The 22,621-nt window shown below is 41.2% G+C and overlaps 1 protein-coding gene across 1 annotated transcript in view; it reads right to left on the bottom strand.

Annotated features, from left to right (window-relative positions):
* LOC123987514 (dedicator of cytokinesis protein 3-like) overlaps nt 1-22,621 on the bottom strand; it is an 86,121-nt gene that overhangs the window by 53,013 nt on the left and 10,487 nt on the right. The window contains exons 4-16 of the mRNA XM_046076474.1: nt 21,327-21,481; nt 11,644-11,725; nt 11,246-11,306; nt 10,718-10,865; nt 8,340-8,428; nt 7,306-7,431; nt 5,010-5,134; nt 3,611-3,773; nt 2,773-2,879; nt 2,104-2,275; nt 1,662-1,759; nt 751-834; nt 210-310 (exon numbers count right to left, since the gene is read on the bottom strand). Coding sequence (XP_045932430.1) covers nt 210-310; nt 751-834; nt 1,662-1,759; nt 2,104-2,275; nt 2,773-2,879; nt 3,611-3,773; nt 5,010-5,134; nt 7,306-7,431; nt 8,340-8,428; nt 10,718-10,865; nt 11,246-11,306; nt 11,644-11,725; nt 21,327-21,481 — 1,511 coding nt within the window. The remainder of the gene's footprint in view (nt 1-209; nt 311-750; nt 835-1,661; nt 1,760-2,103; nt 2,276-2,772; nt 2,880-3,610; nt 3,774-5,009; nt 5,135-7,305; nt 7,432-8,339; nt 8,429-10,717; nt 10,866-11,245; nt 11,307-11,643; nt 11,726-21,326; nt 21,482-22,621) is intronic.

Raw genomic sequence — 22,621 nt, 5'->3', positions numbered from 1 at the left:
CTTCAAAAAGAAAAAAAAAAACACATCAGCGGTGTGAAAATCAAATTGAGGGGCAGCACATTCCATTTTGAGAAGAATAGTATCATACAGTGTGCGCACACAGATCTGCATACCTTTGAAAGAGAGTGCATTTGAGCCTAGTTTGTCGGTGCAATGACTGGTGAATCAGCCTGTGAGGTTACACTCAGGGCATCAGTCAAAATACTCACTTGTAAGCCAACGCGCCAGCAAAGTGCTTCTGGATATATGTGTCCATCACCGGCCGAAAGTGGTAATATTTACTGTCCCTGAGCAGGTTTATGATGAACACCTGAGAGACAGAGAGAGAAATATTACAGTTATAATAAATGAATGTGACACTTTAATGTATATAAAAGGTATCTGAAAAGATTGTATGTCCGTGCCAACATGTCACTTAAATGTAAACTACATGAACATTGAACTTCATATTGTCACTTTGCATTTAGAGTGACTGAATGTGTTGTTTACAGGTGAAAGGTCCAATAAGAGGCGATCCAACATGTGAATAACAAATCTGCAACTCAAACGTTGCTGCAGCTGCACGCAAGACCAATTTCAGATACCAAATCAGTCAGTCTGTCTGTCTGCTTCACAGATAACCGGACATGAAATTGACTGACCGTGCTTTAGCTGGCTCTCTGTAGTCTTAATTTAACTCAGACTCACTCAAACAGGACTGTGAATATTCAACTCTCTGTCTTTCCTTATGTTTTCTGTACACACACTTACCAATGACTGGAACACCAGGGGTCCATATTTGTCAGTGTTGTCATCCAAGATGGAGAATAAGGTGTCCAAAATGTCTTGTAGAAACTGAGACACACACACACACACACACACACACACAGTTATTAAAGAAGCTGAGGTCGACAGTTTGTTATATTTGTTTAAAATTCTATTCCATCCTGACAGCAATCAATAAATCAAATGCTCTGACACAAAAATGAGAAATAAAATGCCTACTCCAGCTTGGGGCATGGCGTGACAAAAAATCCTGTAAGAAGGCGCCTGTTTAGACTCTGGTGCCTCACATGGCTGCTGACAGACACGTTGGATGTAACCTGTGACCTATTGGCTGCAGGTCAGTGGATCAAACCACTAAGTCATGGCGCCTATTTAGTTTTACTGGAACTCACTGCATATCTAGTTTTAGACTGACCAACCTGTTGTCCTTGGTGTGAGAAACTGAACCTCTGCTTTCTTGCAGCATGTTTGTCTATGTACAGTTAAATGTTATTTACATCATACAGATGTTGTTTCATCATGTTATTTAGTAGTTTTGCAAATAATTCCTTCTCAAAAATTATGTGGAGATTTGTTTTGGTCTTATTTGGTTTTTGGTCTAAAATACATAAAATATTTTTGCTAACCCAAACTCAGAGAAGGTCCAAGTTAAATGACAAATGTAAAGTACAGGAAGCCTGTCAAAGATTACATAATTCACATTAACGTTTTCTCTTCCAGACCAGTGTGACACTGCAGTTACCCGACTTCCCTTTCACTGGGACTATAGTGTACATTTTCTAACCATCTGGAAGGAGAGAGTGATGAGGCAGGAAAGTATTCAGGTGAAGAAATCCATCTCACCCCAGGGGCAACATGCTCTATCTGTTTCAAGCTTTGGTGTAACTGAAACTCACCTTCACTATCTCCTCTCCGCTGACGTGTCGTAGCCGGCCGAGAATGTCCATGACCCGGTCCGGGTGGGCCTTCCACTTAAGGAGGGCGAGTAGGTCCACTGGAAGACAAGAGCAATGTCAACTACCAGGAAAGACACAAACTAAAATGTGGTATGACACCAGGAAAGAACCGCTCAGGCCTTGTGGGGAGCATTAACAACAACAGGGTCCAGAATCCACACGCAAAAAGGGCGGTGAATAAACACATGGAGACCCAACGAGGAATTCTAACAAACAATCACAACATACGCTTGACATGGATTGTCCTCATCACTAGGGTTTGACATGTGACTGTGTCGTGGCATCACCACAGTATATGTTCACACATTGTCCATGACTGTCCTGCATGCAGATCCACGCCAGAACAAACACTCTGAGTACTAATGTTGGATCAGCTGTGTACCGTTCTGAGTGAGCTTGGTGGAGGAGAGCTGTGTGGCGATCCAGAACGTCTCCTTGGCGCTGCGCTGGAAGATGAGGCTGGAGGGGATGCTGGGACAGCTGTTGAAGTCTTCTTTGCAGCAGGGCAGGCCAAGGTAGAGGGCGTGATTACTGAAGGTCGTGTTCTCATCGCACTGAGGCCAAGACGAGGGAGGAGGAGGAGGAGGAGGAGGAGGAAGACAGGGGAAAACTTTGGTTATAGTGCTGTAAGATATTTTAAAACAGGCTCTCTCTCTGTCCCAAAGGGTAACATCTGCAACTTCACAAATCTCAAATGAAAGACAAACTCAAAAGGCTGTTTAATGTACACAGTTTGGGTGTAATTTGTAGTGACTTTATTATGGAGGTGAAACTTGTGTAAGTAAAAGCCCAACGGACGTCATTGATTTAAAAAAAGGTCAAAGTTCCATTAATGCATATAGGCAGATGTACAAATAACAGTAAAATACCACAAAGTCTACATTGAAACACAAAAATAAATTTCAGGAAGAAATTTGGAACTTTACTGACACGTAAAAAAACCCCATCTACACTCTGTTTGGAGACTTTGGTGTCATGTCACGTTGTGGTAAAGGTCTGTGAGGAAGTCAGTGAACAGGCAGAGAGACAGAGACAGTAAAATATGTCTGACCTTGTAAACGTAGAGTTCGTGACTCTCGTCGGAAAGAGTGGTCCCATCCTCCCTCATCAGAGGAGTGAAGGCAAAGCCAAACAGCTTCTTCTCTCCTTTGTCCTTCGCTGTAGAGGGAGAGGAAACGAGAAGGAATTGGGAGAGATGACGAGAGACAAAAACAAACTGTTTAGAGTGAGGCTAATTTTCTCCTGGCTTTACTTTAATTGCTTTAAATCAGTGTGAAATTGGGACAGGAAAGCAATTTGGAAACGAAAACAGATTATTATCTGGACTGTCATATCAGCTGTTCTGGTTGGCATTAAACTTATTCACAACTGTGAAGATAAATGAGACAATGTGGTGAACAAATGATGTAAAACCACATTAACAATATATTGTTTATGCGGATGCATTTCAAGCGGGCCTACTCTTGTCTTTGCACAGATGTCATCAGTCTGTACGTCCTGATACAATGAAGCTTAAAGTTCACTGTGCAAGAAACTTTACAGGCATTTTATAATCGACTCAAGTAAATAAGTCTTTTCCCACAATTAATGTTTTAAAAATATCTCAGCTCCCATGTACAAACACCTCCACATGTGCATACAAACTCCAAAGCTCCATGTAAACTTACGCACATGTCTGTTATGCTCTCTCTGTCTGTTGTTTTTGTCAAAACGTAGCGTCTACACGTACTGCTCTAATGTTTGCGCACATGTAGTCCTGTTTCCACTTTGTACTTATGTGGCACCATGATCCTGGCAAAACACTGTCTCACTTCACTGTGTATTGTGTGTATGATTGAAATGACAATGAAAGCCTACTTGAACTACTACAGTAAGAGTGAGTTACTCACTGGAGCAGTGTCTGAACTCGAAGCGTAGGTGGGAACCTCTGAAACGGTCGATAGGAATCGGTAGTTTAATCACTTCACTCCATCGGGGGCTGTTGTTATGGTAGAGCACGAAGGATCGATGCTCTGGCACGCTGGGCTCACCTGAACCCAGACAGATGCAGTCCTGCAGGGGGAGGCAGAGAGACAAACAGAGACGAGGACATTAACATGCAGCTCTGCAGAAAACCTAACTGCATGAGACAATGGATGTTTCACACATACATCAACCGTCTCTGACACGTGCACATGTTCATTGTGCAACGGTATTATTTAGTTGGAGGAATTTTTAGCAATGCAAAGAATAGAGGATAGCTGGGATTAGGTTATTTAAATATGAGAGAAATGGTCTACATATCTATGTTAATACAAATGCCTTTGAACGATGGACTGGCTCAGTGAAATTTTATATTAATTAATTAATTATAAATTCATACAAAATGTTTGGTGCAGAAAGGTTTTCTTGTGTGTTGTGTTGCACGTCTGAACAAGTAAATGCATCTGGCATTACTATTGTTTAATTCAAAGTTATTAAAGGTGGGACATGTGATTCTAATCCAACACAGGGACAGAGCCACTGAACCTTTCCAACAACAGCAGCAACAATTCCAGCAGTTCCAGCCATGATTTGTGTGTCAAGTAATGTTAAATGACTCGCCCACGGACATCGAGCTGACTTTCTAGCTCTCCGAGACATGGTGTTATTGTCATGTTGGCTATGGTAGCAGGAGAGCTGTGAGTATCGCTGGAGCTGGGGTGCTGGCGTGCTGGCTCTGAGACCGTCTCGCCCCCTCTGCGTGTTAGCTTTGCAGCAGCAATTATTTTTCATGTGGTATTCATAAATGTGCTGACAGTAGAAGTGAACAACCCTCCTCCACGTGGCTGTGCTTATGTGCTGCTTTTAATGAAACAGTAAGATCGGGGGAAACTCCCTTAAATGGGGTGCAGAACATGATCAGCTCAACACCTAATTTGAACTTTTAATGCATCATCTAGTCTGCGTCTGTGACGGCCACATCATGTTCTGTGTACGTGTGGAAATGGTTCACTGGTGGTTGAAATTAGAACTGTCTGCGAGATGTTGTTGCCCTAAGAAGGTACTTTGGTTGCTAACTGTCACAAAATGGGAACAAGGTTATGAAATGTACATTGGTGGAAAGCAATAGTAAACAACAGCAAAGCTAAATGTACCGGACAAGTTCCTTCTTCTAACTGATGATTCCCTGTGTTTGCTGTGAAATGTTTTGCCTCCTGAGGCTTTTCAAGAACTGACCACAAGAAAAATGACTGTGGACAAAGCAACAAAAAGCAACACAGTGAAGTGTAGTCAAGCTTTATGCCATGAGGGGCGTAAGGCAGCTACCTTGAGGATCTCTCCGTCGGCGTAGAGCACATAGACAGTGACTTCAATGTTCTTCTGAACGCTCTTCCCTCCCCTCTCAAAGTCGCCTCGCTCCAGGGTCAAGTACAGGTCGTTACGGATGTCACCTGTGACCAGAACGGACCCAAACAGACAAACAGAACCTTACAGTTTGTTTCGCATTTCACCTTAGAGATGTTATGACGCCAAAATGTAAAAACAAGCCTCACAAACAGGTATTGAGAATGTTAAACTACAAAAGTCCAGATACACAAACACAAGCTGCCTTCCCCGCAGCCTGGTCTGTGTCACCTATACCTTCTTACACCTGATAAAGACCTGGCTATTAAAGACACAGCTGGGGGCACACAGGGTCTCACACACATTTAAAGCTGAATACCTCTGCCATACACAAGACTGATGACCGGTGTTAACGTGTGCGGATTCATTTATCATTTCAGCTTGTCCTTATAGAGGAGACCCTTATTGTATCGAGATGGGAGTTAAATACTCGCTCCATCACTGCCCGAGGGGAGGGGAGTGTGTGACGTGCATGGTTAATGTATGTGAGAGAGGCGGGAAAAGGCATATGGTACGGGTGTAGGTGTTACGAAAAAGCAGCTGTTTCCTTCTCTCAGGGCAGTTTGAGTGTTGATCCCATTGGTTATTGAGATTGTTGAAAGGGTTCTGTATCTTGTATCTATATGGTATTATAAACTGTAAGCCCGGTATTAAATGCAATATATCACTAATGATAAACACAATTTAGACCCTGTTCAGTCCAGACATGAATGATGAAATTAAAAAATAAATCTATATATATTTGACATGTTTTTTATTTTGTAAGATGATGTTGAAGGAGAGGCTGCAGATATTAAAATGAATTAAAAGCAGAGGGTGTTTGTTTGACGAGTGTTCAATCTGAGCTTTGTTTATATCCTTCTACTTTTGCATTTAACTAACACTTTTGTTAGAAGTATAATACCTCTGTGACTTTGTGCTAATTACTGCAATTACCAACAGCCGTCTTGTGTTTAACAAGCTGACAAACTAAAGCACCCTGCCATCTCATTTTGACCTTTTCTAAGTCTGTATACAAAATACAAAGAGTTGTTTCTCTGTAACAGCTCGTGTTTTACTGAGCAGCTATTGGAAAGTGTAGTTCTGTTAACTTAAATTATAGCTACGGTATGTTCCGTGGACGCAGACGCTAAACTGAGTGATGCTTTGCATGTAAATCCAGCCGGTACTTCAGTATGATATACGGCCTCATTCAGACCCTGCGCACACACACACACACACACACACAGAGACACGCGTGTGTCTTTCTGGTAGATGAAATGTTTCAGAGTGTCTTAATCAGCTTGCAGCAAACTGGTCATTAATCTGACCAGGAAACTGAACCTCCAAATGGGAAAACAAATTTATTTTCTCACAAACATAACTGAAAGAATTTAAATACAAGAACAGCAAACACTTTTTTCCTGCTCTGGTTAATGAAAACATAATTTACATCTCTTATTTCTTATAGTGAATAAACAGTCGGTGTTTTTGTTTAAATATGTATCCTTCTTGGTAAAAACCTGCAGCCTGTAGCCTTCCCCCTGGCTTTATTTTGTTTCTGTTATTCTTTTCCTTGCTTTACATTTCTGTGTACTTGTTTTGTTTTAATCAAAAAGACTGAACAAAACAACAACTACAGCAGCCCAACTGAAAGCAAAGAGAGTTTTCTTATAATCACAAAGAGCACTAGTTGAAGAAATTGGTATCTTCTCTTACAAAGTGAATAACATGACACAAACAAACAAACAAACAAGATAGTAAATACTTGTGATGCAGACATGTTTCACCGCTTATCCAAAAAGCTTCCTGGGTTCTAAAGTTTACAATTTATGTCTCTAAAATCTATAAATCTAAAAATATTGGTTAGCAACTCAACTTCTGGGTTTACCAAATTAAATTACATTTACTGACAGGACACATTTGTTTTGAGGTGCAGATGCCTTTTGTTTTTGTTTTTTTTTGTTTTTTTTTTACAGAAGACCTTCAGGAAAAGCACAGGTGTAAACAACTAAATTAAAATGAGCTGAGTCCTCGTGTTGTACATGCTGGCACGGATACTCTGACAGGACAAGTAATGTGAACACGTCCAGTCCATACAGAGTCAAAAGAAAGATCCAAATGGATGCAAACAAACATTAATGGATTCAGTAGTTCACTCTTGTCCCTCTAAAAAAAAACAAAAAACAAAAACGTAAGTTATGTTGGACATCTTTTTGGTCCGTGTGGCGTGACTCACCTGGCATGATGACATCTGGGAAGCCCAGTTTGCGTGTCATTGCCACCCCCCTGCTAAAAATGAGTGGGTTCTCTCTGCGGACCTGCTCCATGTCGCCCCTCAGCAGCTGCAGAGAGATGATCAGACCTGCAGGGATGGAGGGAGGAGGAGGAAGAGGAAGGCAGAGAAACAGAAGACAGATAGAGAAACGAGTAGGTTGACAAGCAAAGAGAGGGAGAAGAGAGAGATAAGGATAAAACACAGAGAGGGAGGAGAGCAGTAGAAATCGAGAGGTGAGGGGTAAGAAAGACAAAAGAAGGAATTTGCTGCTGTGAAATTTCACCTGATCTCATCTTTATTTTCCATAACCGGGACAAAACAATTAAGCGCATCTTGACTACAATGAGTCTGGTTTCTCCTGAGGGACGTTAACTGTCTAAAACAAAATATCCTGTAACTCCTGTCACCTGAAAACGCAAGATGAGAGCTGTAATAAACTCAGAGCCAAATGTGAAAATAACATCGGTTACAACCTCCATTCAAAAACATGAACTCGTGGGGCCACAGGAGTTCACAGGCTCTAACAAGAGGGCACAGGAGGCCGAGAGTTCCCTGCAGTGACACTAATTAAGATAATTTTCCAGCGGATGTCAAGTAACGTGTCAGTCAGGGTGCGTGCTGCTCTCCAAACTGGATGAGACGCTCCTGGAGGTTTGTGTTTGTTTTGGGGCTGACTTTATGCAGCCTGTATTTGTGTGTCTAACTAACTTTATTAGTGTCTGAGTGAGTGCCTCCTCACTAGTGCTGCTAGAGTTGCTAAACTCAACAAATCCGTGTGCCGTGTGCTCCAACAGAAGTAACAAGGTGACTTTTACAGATACTAAATGCGGAAGAGACTGAGAGTAAACAGATACACCAGACGCAGACACACCTAAGGCAAGAAAACAGTTTTAAGGTTGAGTGAGGTATTTATTATTAATGTTGTGTTACCTGGGAGGAAACACAAACAGTCACAGATCTGCACACAAGGCTGATAAAACCACAAACACTCTTACCGTAGTTGGTGCTTGGGGCCGTGTATTTGGTGCTGGACTTGCGGATGATGTTCTCGTGAATCTGGTACCATTCATTCTCATTGTTACACCTGAAGAACAAGAAAATGAAACACTTTACTAATCAGAAATGTGTTTGTGACTTATGTTTCTAACAATATTGAAAATCCCTTGGAGAGGCTTAGTTAAAGGTTGTGTGCGTTATTTTTAGTGCCATCTAGTGGTAAGGTTTGTGAATTGCAACCAGCGCTTCACAGTGCATTCATGTGCTCCTCGTATGGTCCCATTTCCCGAGTTGTGAAGTCGTTCTTCCGACTTCAGTACGTGTTAATGAGCACTTAAGTTTGCATCAACATGGACGCTACAACAAAGATGTGTTGGATTAACATTATTAGTGTATCCAGTTCACTCTATATGGACAGCAAACTAACCGTTATAACCATATTACACATTACAGGTTTGCAAAATATGTATATGTAATAAGTTCTGTACGCTTCTTTATGTCCCGTGAACACTTCATTACTCTTTTGCAATAAAGATTTAAGGAGGAAAAAAGATTAGAAAGAAGATTATTCTGATACTACATGAATGCACCATCAATCACCGCTCACCGCTCTCTTTCCAAGCGAGCAGGAGAAGCTACGCTTCATTATGTAAGGTCTTTATACACCACTGAAAACATAGTTATGGATATTATATTGCATTTTCTGTCAACAGATCCTCCTAAATATCACACACTGGACCTTTAAGAACACGGCTGTCTTGTCTTTTTACCAGTAAAATGTTCTGAAGTAGTGCCTAAGAAATGTCAGAGCGGTCCCCCTACTTGTTATTATGTAAACATCAAAAGGCTGATTGATGCTTCATGTAGATGAGAATGCAACAGAGTGCTGCTGCAGCTGTAGTGAGTTGGTAGGGACCTGTCAGGCTAGGAAGGTTGTTTGCTGATTTGCTGATATAGCCCTTCCCTTTCTTCTCTGCCTCACGTTGATTTTCTTTGTTGCTGATTATCTGTTATCTTTGCAGAAAAGCTTGTAACTGTTTATTTGTGTCTAATTAGACAATAAATGGCTGAACTTGCCTGACTACATCGGCAACATGTTGCTTCCCTTACTCTCAGACCTCTGCTGGATAGAACAGTTTATATTATAGAATTGCAGCTAAAACAGCATACGAGCCCTATTGGAGTCAAGCAGAACTAGCTGGACCTCCACACAGACAGAAGTTGGGCTGTTATTATTTTTTTTGTTACTATAAAGAGCCGAATTGTCGTCTGGCGTCAGCAACATATTAAGCAGCACTTTCAGTCACATCGACGTCACAGGAAGCTTGAGAAACAGGAAGTCTGGGGTACACAGAGACGATGTGTAACCACCCATGAAGCATCCTCAGGAGTTCAGCTAAGGCTGCTCTGAACACACACACACACACACACACACACACACAGTTACATCATGTTGTGACTGTGAGCACTGTGGGGCTCCTGCAGGCAAAGCTTCAGAAGTTTCAGCCAAAGGGGGGTTCCCTGGTGTGTGTTTGAGACAGAGAAGAATGCTGAAGGCTTTTTGAGACTGCAGAGACTATTCTGTGACAAAACAGTGAAGTGGCCGTCTGAAGTCATTCTCTCTCTCTCTCTCCTTTACATAACACGATGCCAGAGAGAGTGAAAATAAGAGGGTGAAGTGTTACATGAGGTGAACAATAAAGAGATAAAAGGGAAGAGAGAAAGGAAAAGGTCAGTGGTGAAGGAGGCAATGATGAGAAGATACTGTATGCCACCCGCTTAATTATCTCTCCTTCTCGCTTATCTTTAACCTTCTGCCCATTCTCTCCTCTCTGACCGTCTCTATAACATTCATTTATCAAGTCTCACTTCAAACTACTCTTCCTCTCTGCCCCAGCATGTTCAGTTTATGATAATAAGATGTTTTTCTGAAAGGAAAAAGTTTGTTTATGAGGTGAGGACAAAAGGGTAATTACATTCACAGTGCTTGGTAACACTTTCCTAAACCTACCAACTAAAGATCTGACCCTTATATCTGTGACATAACGCTCTGCTCCATACGAAATAAATAAAGCTATGGCTTTATGAACCCATTTCTCTGTGAGTTCTTGTTTAATGTCGGGTTCTACAGCGTTAAGATTCATTTTGGTGTGATTACTCAGTGTAGCATTGTGTAAAATCAGCTTAAATCAGCAGATGATCAGCCTGAGAACATTAACCCATTAGGCTAAAATGTTTTTCAGAAGTCAGAAGGTAGCTAGGTTATAAATAAAGTTCTCTTATGTAGCACCTGATTACTTTAATGGAAAAACAAAACTCATTGCGCTCACATCACATGTCACATGAATGTTGACAATCTGCGTGTGCAGCCACTTACGTGTAGACTTTCAGGACAAAGTCTTTCTCCTCTTTGAGCTCTGAGATGGTCTGCAGCACGTCGCTCATGGCCAGGACAGCACAGCCGTACGGTCGGCGGTACTGAACATGCGGAGGGCCCTTCTTACTGTCATTCAGCAGCATACGACCTGCAAGTGTGTGTGTGGGATGTGTTGTATAGTGAGAAATACTGGACATGGACAAGGATCCTTTCACATTCAAGTGTCTGACTTGGAAGTAAACAAGATTTAAAAAGCTGAAACTATATATTACTGTATGTGTATATATGCATTTTGTCACATAAACAAAGCTGGGAATGAACTTTTAACATGTTTCATTCTTTGAAAAACATATTAATTATAGTCTAAGCCTCAGAAAAGACCCGTGGACTCAACACTTCTTTGATAGTCTCAACAATATATACTTCACAACGTTTCTATTTTATTTCAGGGCTGGATTGTATGACATCGTGTAGGCGTTTTTGATTTTTTTGTCCACCCACTCCTGTATGTCATACTGTATAGCTTACCTGTTCTGATGACCTGGGAGATGATGTAGAGATCCCTCTTCATGTCTTTGTTGCTCAGGTCCTGCAGAGCGCAAGAGAAACAAAAAACACAGGAACTGAAAATGTATGAAAAGATGATGAAAAGTTCAAATACAGCACTGCAGCTTCCTTTCTCTTACTCTTTGAGTAATGAATCATCAGACAAGAGAAGAGAACGTGGAAAAGGGGGAGATGATATGCAGCAAATGTCAAGATTAATGACTGAAGCCGTTTCCTCTCAAGGCTGATTCTACAACAGAGCAATAGGGGGCAATGCATCCTTTCTTTCACATTCTTCACAGTTCCCCTTCTTTAACCACTCAAACACCTGCATTTTAAACACATGTTTTACATTTTATGTGTCTGTGTGTGAGTTTTACCGTGAAGAGTGCACACAGCCTGTCCACCTTCTCCGGATTCTTTGGTCCTCCATTCTTGTTCAGTCTTACCATGAACTTCTCACTGAAAAACACAAATATGACACAAATAAATGTCTTTAACTTTGGAGCAAAAGGTTTAATTTCTGTGAGTGAGATTCCCTGAATTGACCCTTGACCTAAGATAACTTTAAAGAGGAACAAGCGGAGGGTGTTCGGGGTCTCTGACGCACTGTCTGGTCTGGAGATTGAGCTCGTGATTAAATCTTTTCTGCAGCAATATTCAGTTTTTATGTCTCATAATGATCATAGTGAGGTAGCGCTGAAGCTGTCATGTAAAAATTGAGTGTCACACGTTCCTTTCATTCTCTTTTCAAGAATTCTGACTTATATTTTTAATTACAATTTAATTAAAAGTTCAGCCCATCTACCAATGTCATTATATCGTTGTTCGCTGTGACCTCATCTGCATATGCTTCTCAGCACCGACTCCACGGTTAAGAAAACTCTGCTCTAACCGCTAGCAATTTACCCCCGGAGCCTTTTCAATCTCCTCGGGGGATTTCTGAAAGAGATAAAATTCTTTAAGATTTCTTCTCATGCCTTCTCTCTTCTCCCTCTGGAGCACCGGCAGTGAGGAAACTCTAAAGCGGGGCGTCTCAGCCTTCTTTTCGCTTCAGGGAACAGCAAAATATTGTCTGCCGGTGTCAGCGACTCTATTCTTTAACCCGTATTTATCGAGGGGAATGTGACTAAGCTAACATGCTTTTATTCAATAATGGCGTGCTTGACATTAATACAGTTAAGCCTCGACACGTAAGATTTCCCCAATCATAAGTGACTCTGAAAAGAAGGAGCGGCACACACTAATCCACTGACATTTGCTGATTTTCAGTCTCTTCACACACACAACACCACCTGGCTTTGAGGCATCTGAAAACAGAATAAATGACCCGTGTTGTGCTCCACTTGTACTTATTAAAGTGCTTCTATATTTTGTACCAAAATAAACTCAGAGCAGACTCATTTAGCAGGAGATATGGTTTGTGCTACGATTTGCATCGAGTTCCTCGTCATCTTCAGTGTGATACTGTATTGATTTTACTCCTTCCTCTTTCAGAAATTAAATTTGTTCATGTTTGTTCATCGACTGTTGAAAGTTGTTGCTGCTTGTTTGTGACAGACACAGAATAGTTGGACGACCAGTCTCAAAAACACACACTCATGTTGTAACGAATCATGGATCACCTGGATGGTATAAGAGGGAAACCTGGAGCTTTCACTCACACACTTATAAAAATCACATAGACACTATTTAGAGGCCAACAACCACCACGACTCTGCTGCTCTTGCTCTCTCTTGCTGCTGCTTGGTAGTGAACCTGTGTAGTGCATTTAGAAACATCCATCCCTGTTGCTGCTCGCATTAAGTCTGAGTCAATAACGCTCGCCTGAAGAGGCCACAAGCACAGCACCCACCTGCCTGAACTCCCTCATTGCGTGTTCCCTCGTCGGTGGAAAGAGTTACTAAACTCGTTTCAGTCAGCAGAATCTGTTTCTGTCTTGAAGACCTTCCTCTTCTGAGAGTACTTACTGACTTAACGCATTCTCTCGCTCACTCTCTCCTTTACTATCTATTTCTCAAATCCCATTTTTTCCACTTGTGTCATGTGGAACGTGAGCTGAGTGTTGAGGCACTTGTTCTCTAAGGCTTCTCCTTGATCTACCGCGGCTTGGATTGTACCTAATTTGTATGTCGCTTTGGTCCAAAGCGTCCACCAAATGAATATATGTAAATGTAATTCACAGAAGGACAGGAGTCCTAATTCTGAAAGAATTCTGAAATACACGAGATATGGGGAAATTGTTTCTCATTCAGGTACAACTGTTGCCAGCTTATCTGCTCTTTGAAAACATACATTAGAAATTAGAATTACTTTGTACTGCACACAGAGGGACAAAGCCATTTAAAATGAGAGTCAGTAGTTGATACAGCTGCACTAGCTTGAATATCAGCCAGAGCAGCAACAAAAAGGCAAGATAGACTCAAAAATTTTTAATTGAGTGCACACCTGGAGAATTGAGATCATCTTAATGTATTTAGTTGAGCAAAGAATACTTTATTGCTTGAAGTTCACTGAATGATTGGGGGTTTTGTTCCTTGTCTTGTGTGTCTCCGTTAAGCCTCGTTGATTCTTTTGTTCGTTTGCTTGTTCAGTTTAGTTCACTTAGTACCTGTCCTGTCTCGGATCTTAGTTTTTAGTCCTGCATTTTAGTTCTGTGTCTTAGTTCATGTCTTTGCATTTACTCCTGGTTCTGTGTTTTTATTATTTTTCCCCGTAAGGTTGTAGTTTATTTGTATTATTAGTTTTCTTGTCTGCTAAGTGTTGGTTTGTGTTTCTGCATTTTGGTTTGGTCCTGTCTGTTTCCCCTGTTTTCTCTCTGCCTGTCTGTGTGCATGATTAGTCCCTCCAGTTTTTCACCTGTGGTTCACATTAACCTTGTGTTTATATTGCCTGTGTTTCGCTAAGTCTGAGTCCGGTCAGTGCAGTTTGAGATGGTGTCGTGTCGTGTCCTGAATGTTCCGTGGTTATTTGGATTTTGCCTTTTGAGTTCTTTTGGATTACCTGTTTCTATTGGGTCACTTTGTTTGTTTGGATTTGTTTTTGATTTCCTGCCACTCACTGAAAGTGTGCTCGCCTTTTGTCTAAATAAACCTCTCAAACTGCATCTGCTCAGCCTTCGTTCCTGCATTTGGGTCCTCAACCTCCGCACGTCACCATCCCTGCCAATCATCAGATTTGCTCGAGAACAGATGGTTAAAGTTTATTTGGAAAATGTTCAGCATAATCAGACTTCAGGTTCACCAGTCAGTCCTGATCACTTTGTACAAATGTTTCATAGAATCTTCAATAACATTCAATATATCAGAATGGTTTGGGCCACTAAACAAAATCATAACAATGAGCATTAAAATAATTGGACTGCATGGAGCAGGAACAACTTATCAGTATTTACACCTGAAGGATTAAACTAAAAAGGAACACAGCCTCAGACACTCCTCACACACACACACACACTGCACAGCCATCACAGACTTCTACCCTCAGGCCTGATAAACAGATCACTCACATTCAAGACTGAGAGCCAAGGGAGGTTTTGTGTCCATCAGAATAATAAATGGCTGATTTACTCAGTCATCTAAGAATGTACTTATAAATTATTGCCTGGTTCAATTTACGTATTTATCTTTTAACATGATCTTTTAAAAATGTTTATCGCTTCTTTATGGTGTATTTGCTTTACTTGCTCACCACCGATGATTGCTGTAATGTGACACGTGTGCGGTATATTGTGCGGATTTAATTTCACATGTGTCCTGGAAAATGCTGTTTCTTATTAGAAAAAAAGCTCCTCATAGAGTCTTTATTATTCAGTATTACTCCCACACAACTCTTAGGTTATTGCTAATATTTGCACAGTTTTGCTGCAAACAACAGCAGTGACGACCGACAAATCCCCACAACGCGCACCATGTCCAACTTCTTTCAACTGAACAATTTATTCTAATCCCCTAGAGATACCGTGGCCCAAACAAATACAACAAAAGAGAATAAATATGTATTTCTCACAAACAGTAGGAGCGTGTGACTGTGTGTGTGAGACCGAGTAGGTGGGAGACTGTGGGGTGCAAAGAAAGAGCGAGTTTTCATATTCAAATCATAGCTCCTGTTTCCTGTTGGTCATTTTTATTGAGTCAGAGTGATTCACTGAGCAAAATGAGCGCGCACACACACACACACACACGCTATCCAAAGTGATTTGTAACCTTCCCTTGGCACAAATGTACGACACACACTCATGCACATAAATCATAGTACACACACTCACTGTTCACCTAGACACACACACAAAACCAGAGTTGAATCATTAACACAGTTTTACGTCCACATCGATATGAAGGAGGCAACATTAACAGCGTGGATGCAATCAGGAAATGTTCTGCTTGATACAAATGTGTTCATAACCACACACGCACACTCAGACTCTAGCATGTATGTATGGACACACACAGATGTACCGTAGATGGGTGAATGCATGGCTGCACTCAGTCATGTGCACATATGGTGTACACAGAGGTGCACCAACATGCACACACACTCTTTGTGGAAATGCATATGAACCAATCATTTCCACAACGCTGCCATCCATTCTCTAAATATACCACATCTGCAGCAGCAGAGGGGCCTCAGCTTAGGAAAACACAGAACACACACACAGTCAGTATGACCATGCTCTTTTCAACCTTAATTTATCCAGAGGAATTTGTAAATTAAAATTTACACATGGGAGCAGCCCAGACCAACCACATCCTTCCACTCTCAGCCACAGAGCAGATCCACTGCGTGCAGCAGTCTGAGTTTTAGTTCTTGAGGAGGCGAGAAACATTTAATCTCTCTCTCTGCACAGATTTCACCTGATTTCACCGGGATTAAACCAGCAACCTCACTGCTCACCCTGATATTGTCCATCATATACTGCAAATAGTCCAAGCTGCCCCGTACACTGACTTTCAAATTTCACCTATTGTACCTCAGAATTGTGCCAATAATCATACATTCCAAACCCACATTTGTATTTCTACGATCTACTCTTTGCAAGACAAAATTCACAACACAGACATGACGATACAAAGGGAACGAGATATGAGAAAAAAGAAAAAAAAACAGGTACATGAAAACAATAACTGCGGCAGCACCAAAATTACATATCAACAAACAAACACTGAATCTTGTGTGTGGATGGATAATAGAGAAAGGCAAAGAGGCTGGTGGGGAGCTACAAGAGAGAGAAAGGGAGATAAAAAAAAGAAGAAGAAAACACAAAAATAACAATAGCAATAACAAAAATAAGTAATAAGTAAGATTTATTCCTAATAATACAAACAAAAAGTTAAAATAGAATTGTAACACTGCTGTCACCAACCCCCCCACCACTGCAAGTGACAATGTACGTTGTATTTGAGTAAGCAGCATCCCGGCCCCGGGCCCCGACAGTGAGGCAAAGTAGGGGCGCCGCCTGGGAGTACGATCTACTCCTATTGCACCAGACCAGGGGAAACGTCTCTGCTCAAGGGCGTCACTTTGTGCTGAAAAGATTAGGGGTACACTGATACACTTCCCTCACGAGATGTAACAACGCTCAATTTTGGGCTCATGAGAATAAGACAAGATGAGATTAGAATAAATATTAACTACTATGATATATGATTGGGAGGTCTGGGGGTCCTCCTTTAAGACATTAAGCCAGACATCTCCACCAATTTATGGTCAAAACGTCTATATCAATATAAAGGGAAATACAAAATACAGCTGGCAGGTGAAAATTCAAAATATAAAAATATAATGGAATATTATGCAGAAATCAGCAGCTTGTTTTTTTTATTTAAGTTTCTGTCTTGGACAATGTACATTCGTTTATTAGATATTTACATTGAATTGCATGTTGTCTTATTGTGCAAACAAACATTTCTCAAAGCATTTTCATTTATTATTTAACATTTCCTGTTGCAAGCTATTTTTCGGAACCATTTAAACAAATACTTTTAAAAAGTGATGGGGACAAACATTTCTCTTCTCCACCCAGATATACTTTACTTTTTTTGAGTCTTTTAAGGGAACTTGTCCTCAGTCAGGAAACCTTTAAATCCCACTGTATGTGTTGTCGGGCTATGCAAATTTCCGACATCAAAACAAAGCTGGTTTAATTTTAACAAAGATTTTTAAAAAACGACTTAAAACATTTCTTTTTAGCAGGACATATGAGTTTTAAATAACCTTGCCAGTTGTTGCACTACTCTGTCTTTGATATCTGTGTTTTTACCTTGCTTTTGTGATTTTACTTTGTAGCCCTATGAGATTTGTGTAAAGTGCAATACAAATAAAATGTTGTATTGTTAATAATAATGATTTTCTATTCTAATTCAGCACAGTGAAGCCATTTCAATGCAACATTGATTCAACAGCTAAACATCACTGAACTCCATTACAGCTGGCGATGCTGCACAAAAACGTCCTCTCACTGCACCTTGCACAGATTTACAGTGTTACTTTAGGTTAAGATGACTCTGTTAACCGAGGAGGAACATGCACTCACTGGAGCAAGAACACCCAGACTCCTGTGATCACTGTAAAATGTAAGAAACAAGTTGTTGGGAAGGATCAAAAAAAGATAAAGAGACCATTCATGCTTCTGTGATGAGAACATTATAGTGAAAAGAAGAAGGGAAGTGATTCAGTGAGAACAGACTCCTGTGCCTATTGTGTGCGAGTCTCTTGTGGAGATGAGATTTTGAAGCTAGTGACAGAACACAGAGAGTGCTCTGCAATCATGACCGGAGTGTTAAAAGACTTTACTACTCGTAAAAGAAGAACAAAGTTAAGGAAGGAAGAGGTAAATAACTGAGGGTCGCAGCATGCAGGTCAAATATTTTATGTAGTTTCTTATTTATTACAGGTTATTGGTAAACAGTGTTGGGCTAGTTACTCAAAGGATATGGATGGATTACACATCTGATTCTGAGACTTCAAAGGAAAGACATATCATATGAAATGTACTGGCTTTAATTTAGATTTTTCCCCTCTTACTGGACATGCTTATCAAAGAGTGGTTATACCTGAAGAGCAGGAGTCTCTGAAATCGTTTGTCAGACAACCTGTTCCTCCTCGGAGTCAGCACAAGATTGCCCAGGCTAAAGAGCCTCGCCACAGGCGCTGTTACAATACCTCCACCCCTCGAAAGACGTCTTTGGCAGCTCTGCCATTTCTGCGTCCTCATGAAATGGCGCTAAAGTCAAAAGTGAGGTCGGAAAAGTGTTACGCAAACACACACGAAAAGGGACGTTTGATTTATTTTTCTCTCCTCCCGTTAGGCCAATAGTTCAAGAACCAGTTCGCAAGTAACACAATGATTTTGTTATTAGTAAGTGTGATGTGATTACTGAAGTTATCAACAGTAATGCGTTACATTACTGCGTTACAGACAAAAGTAATCTGATTACAGTAACGCGTTACACCCAACACTGCCTTTTGTGAACTAGTAAAAAAATTAGCTTAGCTTTAATTACATGTCCCAAGTGAGAAACTTAAAATCCCACTAAACTTAATGACTATCTTAAGTTTTTGTTTTGGCCCACTTGTGATTACCTGGGTTTAGACAAGCAAGACAGCGTCCACTTTAAAACTCTGGACAGCCTCATTTTAGCCCAGATGTTAACAAAGACACAAAGAATTAGTTGTCTAAATGTCTCATCAGTGTGAAGCTGGTAAGTCTGTAACCCTGCTGAAAGACTGGTAAAGTTTTACTACAGCACTGCAGCTGTCCAAAGATTCATAACGTGCTTACAACAAAGTCGAACAAGCAACATTGAAAACCTAAATCAAACATAGAAATGAGACAAAAATAAGAGATGCAAAATTACAACCAGGACAGTTCTTAAAACAACAAGACGACAAAAGACAAGAAGTTTCAGTTTCCTCTCAAAAGTCCACTCAGAGACACACTGAGGGCTTCGGGGAAGGATGCACAGAGAGAAGTCACCAAACGATCCCAGCCCCCCCACTGCAGAGGGACTATGGTGCTTACTGGACTTACAACAGCAGATGTAAAAGCATGTTTGTTCATCTACTGCTGTGGGGACGTCTCATTTCATCCCAAACCCTTATCCCTAACCTTAGCCTAACTGTAACCTGAACCCTAAAAAGCGTCTCTACTCGAGTCCCCATGGGTTAGTGTGCATTAAAGTTAAAGTCCTCACTGGGATATATAGATATGAAGCACACACACTCAAACAACAAACATAAATCACTCTCAGAGGCAGAGCTGCTCTGAGGGCAAACAGTCTCAATGGGTGAGTAAAATCTCAACAGCCGGAGGATTTCTTGGAAAGTCACTGTCGGCCAGTTCCTCTCCTCTCCTCCTCTCTCCCCCCACCTCCTCTGTTCTATCCTCCTCTCCACTCTCCTCTCCAATCTGAGCGTCTCAGAGGAGCAGGTCTTGTCATTAGACTCCAATGCTGAGTCAGACTAGACACTGAAAACACGCCAAGGTCAAACGTATTTGCGGGCCGTGAGTGTGTGTGAGTGTGTGAGTGTGTGAGTGTGTGAGTGTGTGTGTGAGAGGACAGAGCCGCTGGTCGGTTTCCAATGAAAAGACAGAAATAAAATGAACAAAAACGGATTGTTTGTTAAACCCCCGTCGGTTTCCTGTAGGGACCAATTTCCTCTCTTTCTCTATCACACATACACACACACTAAAAAGGCATTACTTCTACTTTCTACTAAACATTTGTGTATAATATTCTCATTGAACCAGCGCTGAACTGCACTTTGCTACATACCTCCAAAGCACACACACACACACACACTTAAGTCATTGTAGTTATGAGGTGTGGATCGTACGTGCACACCAGTAGGACCTCTGTGATCTGACCAGCCTCTGACACCTATAATTTCCACAGACTTAGCGTTACGCTACGGCACAGGCGATGGTGCTAACATGTTAGTGTTACACCTGAATAAAACACTCATCGCCGACACCACGTGTGCCTAACGCCTGTGTGACCACTGTGCACAAGGCTATAAAAAAAAACTGTGGGTGTAATGTCTGAGGTCGTTCAGACGTCTCCTCAGGCGCTAGTGAGGTGTATGATATGAGATGTGATCCACAGCTCATACATAGTTTTCATCAACCTCATATTTGACATTAGAAATTCCTACCAGTTGTGATCGCTCCACTAATGCATAATTAATGTGCATTCATTATGTTGGGCGGGGGTGGGGGGGTCATGTATTATTTACAGCAACTCTGTGTGGCCACTTGCCACGATTTGTTCCTTATTATGAAGGCAATATGTCAGGTGAGAGGGAGAGAGAGAGAGAGAGAGAGAGTGGGTGGGTGTAGAGAGCAGAGAGAGGAAAGATGCATGCTTTGACTGTACTTAAAGAGCCTGTAATCCATATATGATATTAATGCAAGGAATGTAATAAAACCGTGAAAAAACTGTAAAGATGAACCTGCAGAGAATCATCAGCTGAATTGTCTTTATGCGTCTTTGTACCCATCGCTCATTTTTTATCTGTCCGGCTGCAACCTCACTGTTCTGGTTCACGCTCAGCGCTCTCATAGCGTCGCTTCCAGAGAAGAAGCTGTAAAAAGCCACCGTACAGGCCTGCTCAGCAGCAAACAGCCACAGCAGACAGACACGGTTAGAGAGGAGCTGCTGAACATAGTGGAGCATTTAGTAGATAGAGAGCCAGATATTTCGCTCAGGAGCTGGTGGAGACTAAAAACAGAGCGAACACTGGACCCACATTCATCAGGTGACACAAACATGTCTTCAAGTGGATGATTAACAAGTTCACCATATCAACTTAAAAGCTAAGACGCAAACTTCTGTCTGAATGAGCGGCATGTTTACACCATTATATACATACCAAATAATATTTACTATTTTATCGTGTGACTTCAACTCACTTTTTGTTAAGGTATTTTTTGACAAAACCTTTAGCCTTTGGATCCAGTTTGCATTTGATTTTGAGTTTATCTGAACTTCACAGCGATCACTCTTCAGCAGCAAATGAGTAAATTAGAGTCACATGATTTGCAGCAGTGTGTGTATATTTCTACCTGATGGTCTTCCCCTCCCTCAGGTCGTACAAAGAGAAGAATATGTCGGTGTCTTCTCCTATGCTGTTGTAGGTGAAGCTCTTCAGGTTGACCAGTAGGTGGTGAGGAACTGGAACTCTGCACGGCTCCCCGTGTCGCTGCCGGGTACCGTCACCCTGGAAAGTCCACAGGGAAACAAGCATTATTGGAAAATTGATAGATTTATGTGGGCCTTGCAGCCTTTACAGAAATATAATATTAATAATAAATTAGCATATAAACTCTGGAACATTAGCACAGTTACTGTAAACAAAAAAGTTCTCATCACCTTGTTAAGTGTTAACTTGCTGGATTGTTTAGTCTCAGATTGTTTCAGAAACATTGCCAGGTTAAGAAATTAAATTGCTCTACCTTCCTTTAAAGCTAAGCATGTGGATGCCATTTAGCAAGGCATTAAATCCCTGACTGCTCTGTGGCCAACAGGAGACCACAGCGTATGTTGTGGCTTCTGGTGAGTATTTCCTTATGTATTGGTTGGAATAAATCACCATGTGTGTTAAAACTTTTATTTTATTTGTGCTGTCTGACCTAATTTTGGGCTACATGTCCCTAAAATATTGTCATTAATGTCCAGACCGTGCATTCAAATGTTTACTGAAGTATTAATGATATAAAGCACCTCAGAAACATAGTAAAAGTACAACATGTGATTGTCTTTGAGTTGAATTATTAAAGTATAGTAACACTAACTCTGTAGTTTTGACTTGTTATTAGGTGTATCAGACAAATGTAGTTAGAGTATCACAAAATATACCAGTATCTCTGTACTTCGGTATAGTACACGAGTGTAGTATTTAACACCCATGAAATACATAGACTTTACTGCGGTATCTAATACATACCTGTGTGGTGCTCTGTTGTACACTGTGTCTGCTGGACAGGTGCTGTGGAAGACAGAAAGTAGTTAAGTAGGAAGTTAATTATCATGTTCTCTCCTCTCCTCGCTTCCTTTACTCTTCTCTGGTCTCCTCTCCTCGTTTCCTTTCCTCTCTCTGTTTTCTATTCTCTCCTGTCCTTGTTTTCTCTCCTAATTTCCTCATATTCCTCGTCTCCTCGCTTTGTCTCCTATCTTCTCATTCTTTCCTCTTCTCTCCTCTCCTCCCATCCCCTCTCCTTGTTCCCTCCTTTCTTCTCGTTGTCTCTCCTTGTCTTGTACCCTCGACGTGTCTCTTCTCCTCTCCTTGTTTACTCTCCTGTCCTTGTTTTCTCTCCTCATTTCCAAACTTTCCTTATTTCCACTCCTCTCCTTGTCTCCT

This window comes from Micropterus dolomieu, linkage group LG18, assembly GCF_021292245.1.
Source record: "Micropterus dolomieu isolate WLL.071019.BEF.003 ecotype Adirondacks linkage group LG18, ASM2129224v1, whole genome shotgun sequence".
Lineage (NCBI taxonomy): Eukaryota > Metazoa > Chordata > Actinopteri > Centrarchiformes > Centrarchidae > Micropterus > Micropterus dolomieu.
Note: the sequence above shows the minus strand (reverse complement) of the source record. Positions and strands in the feature narration are given on the sequence as shown.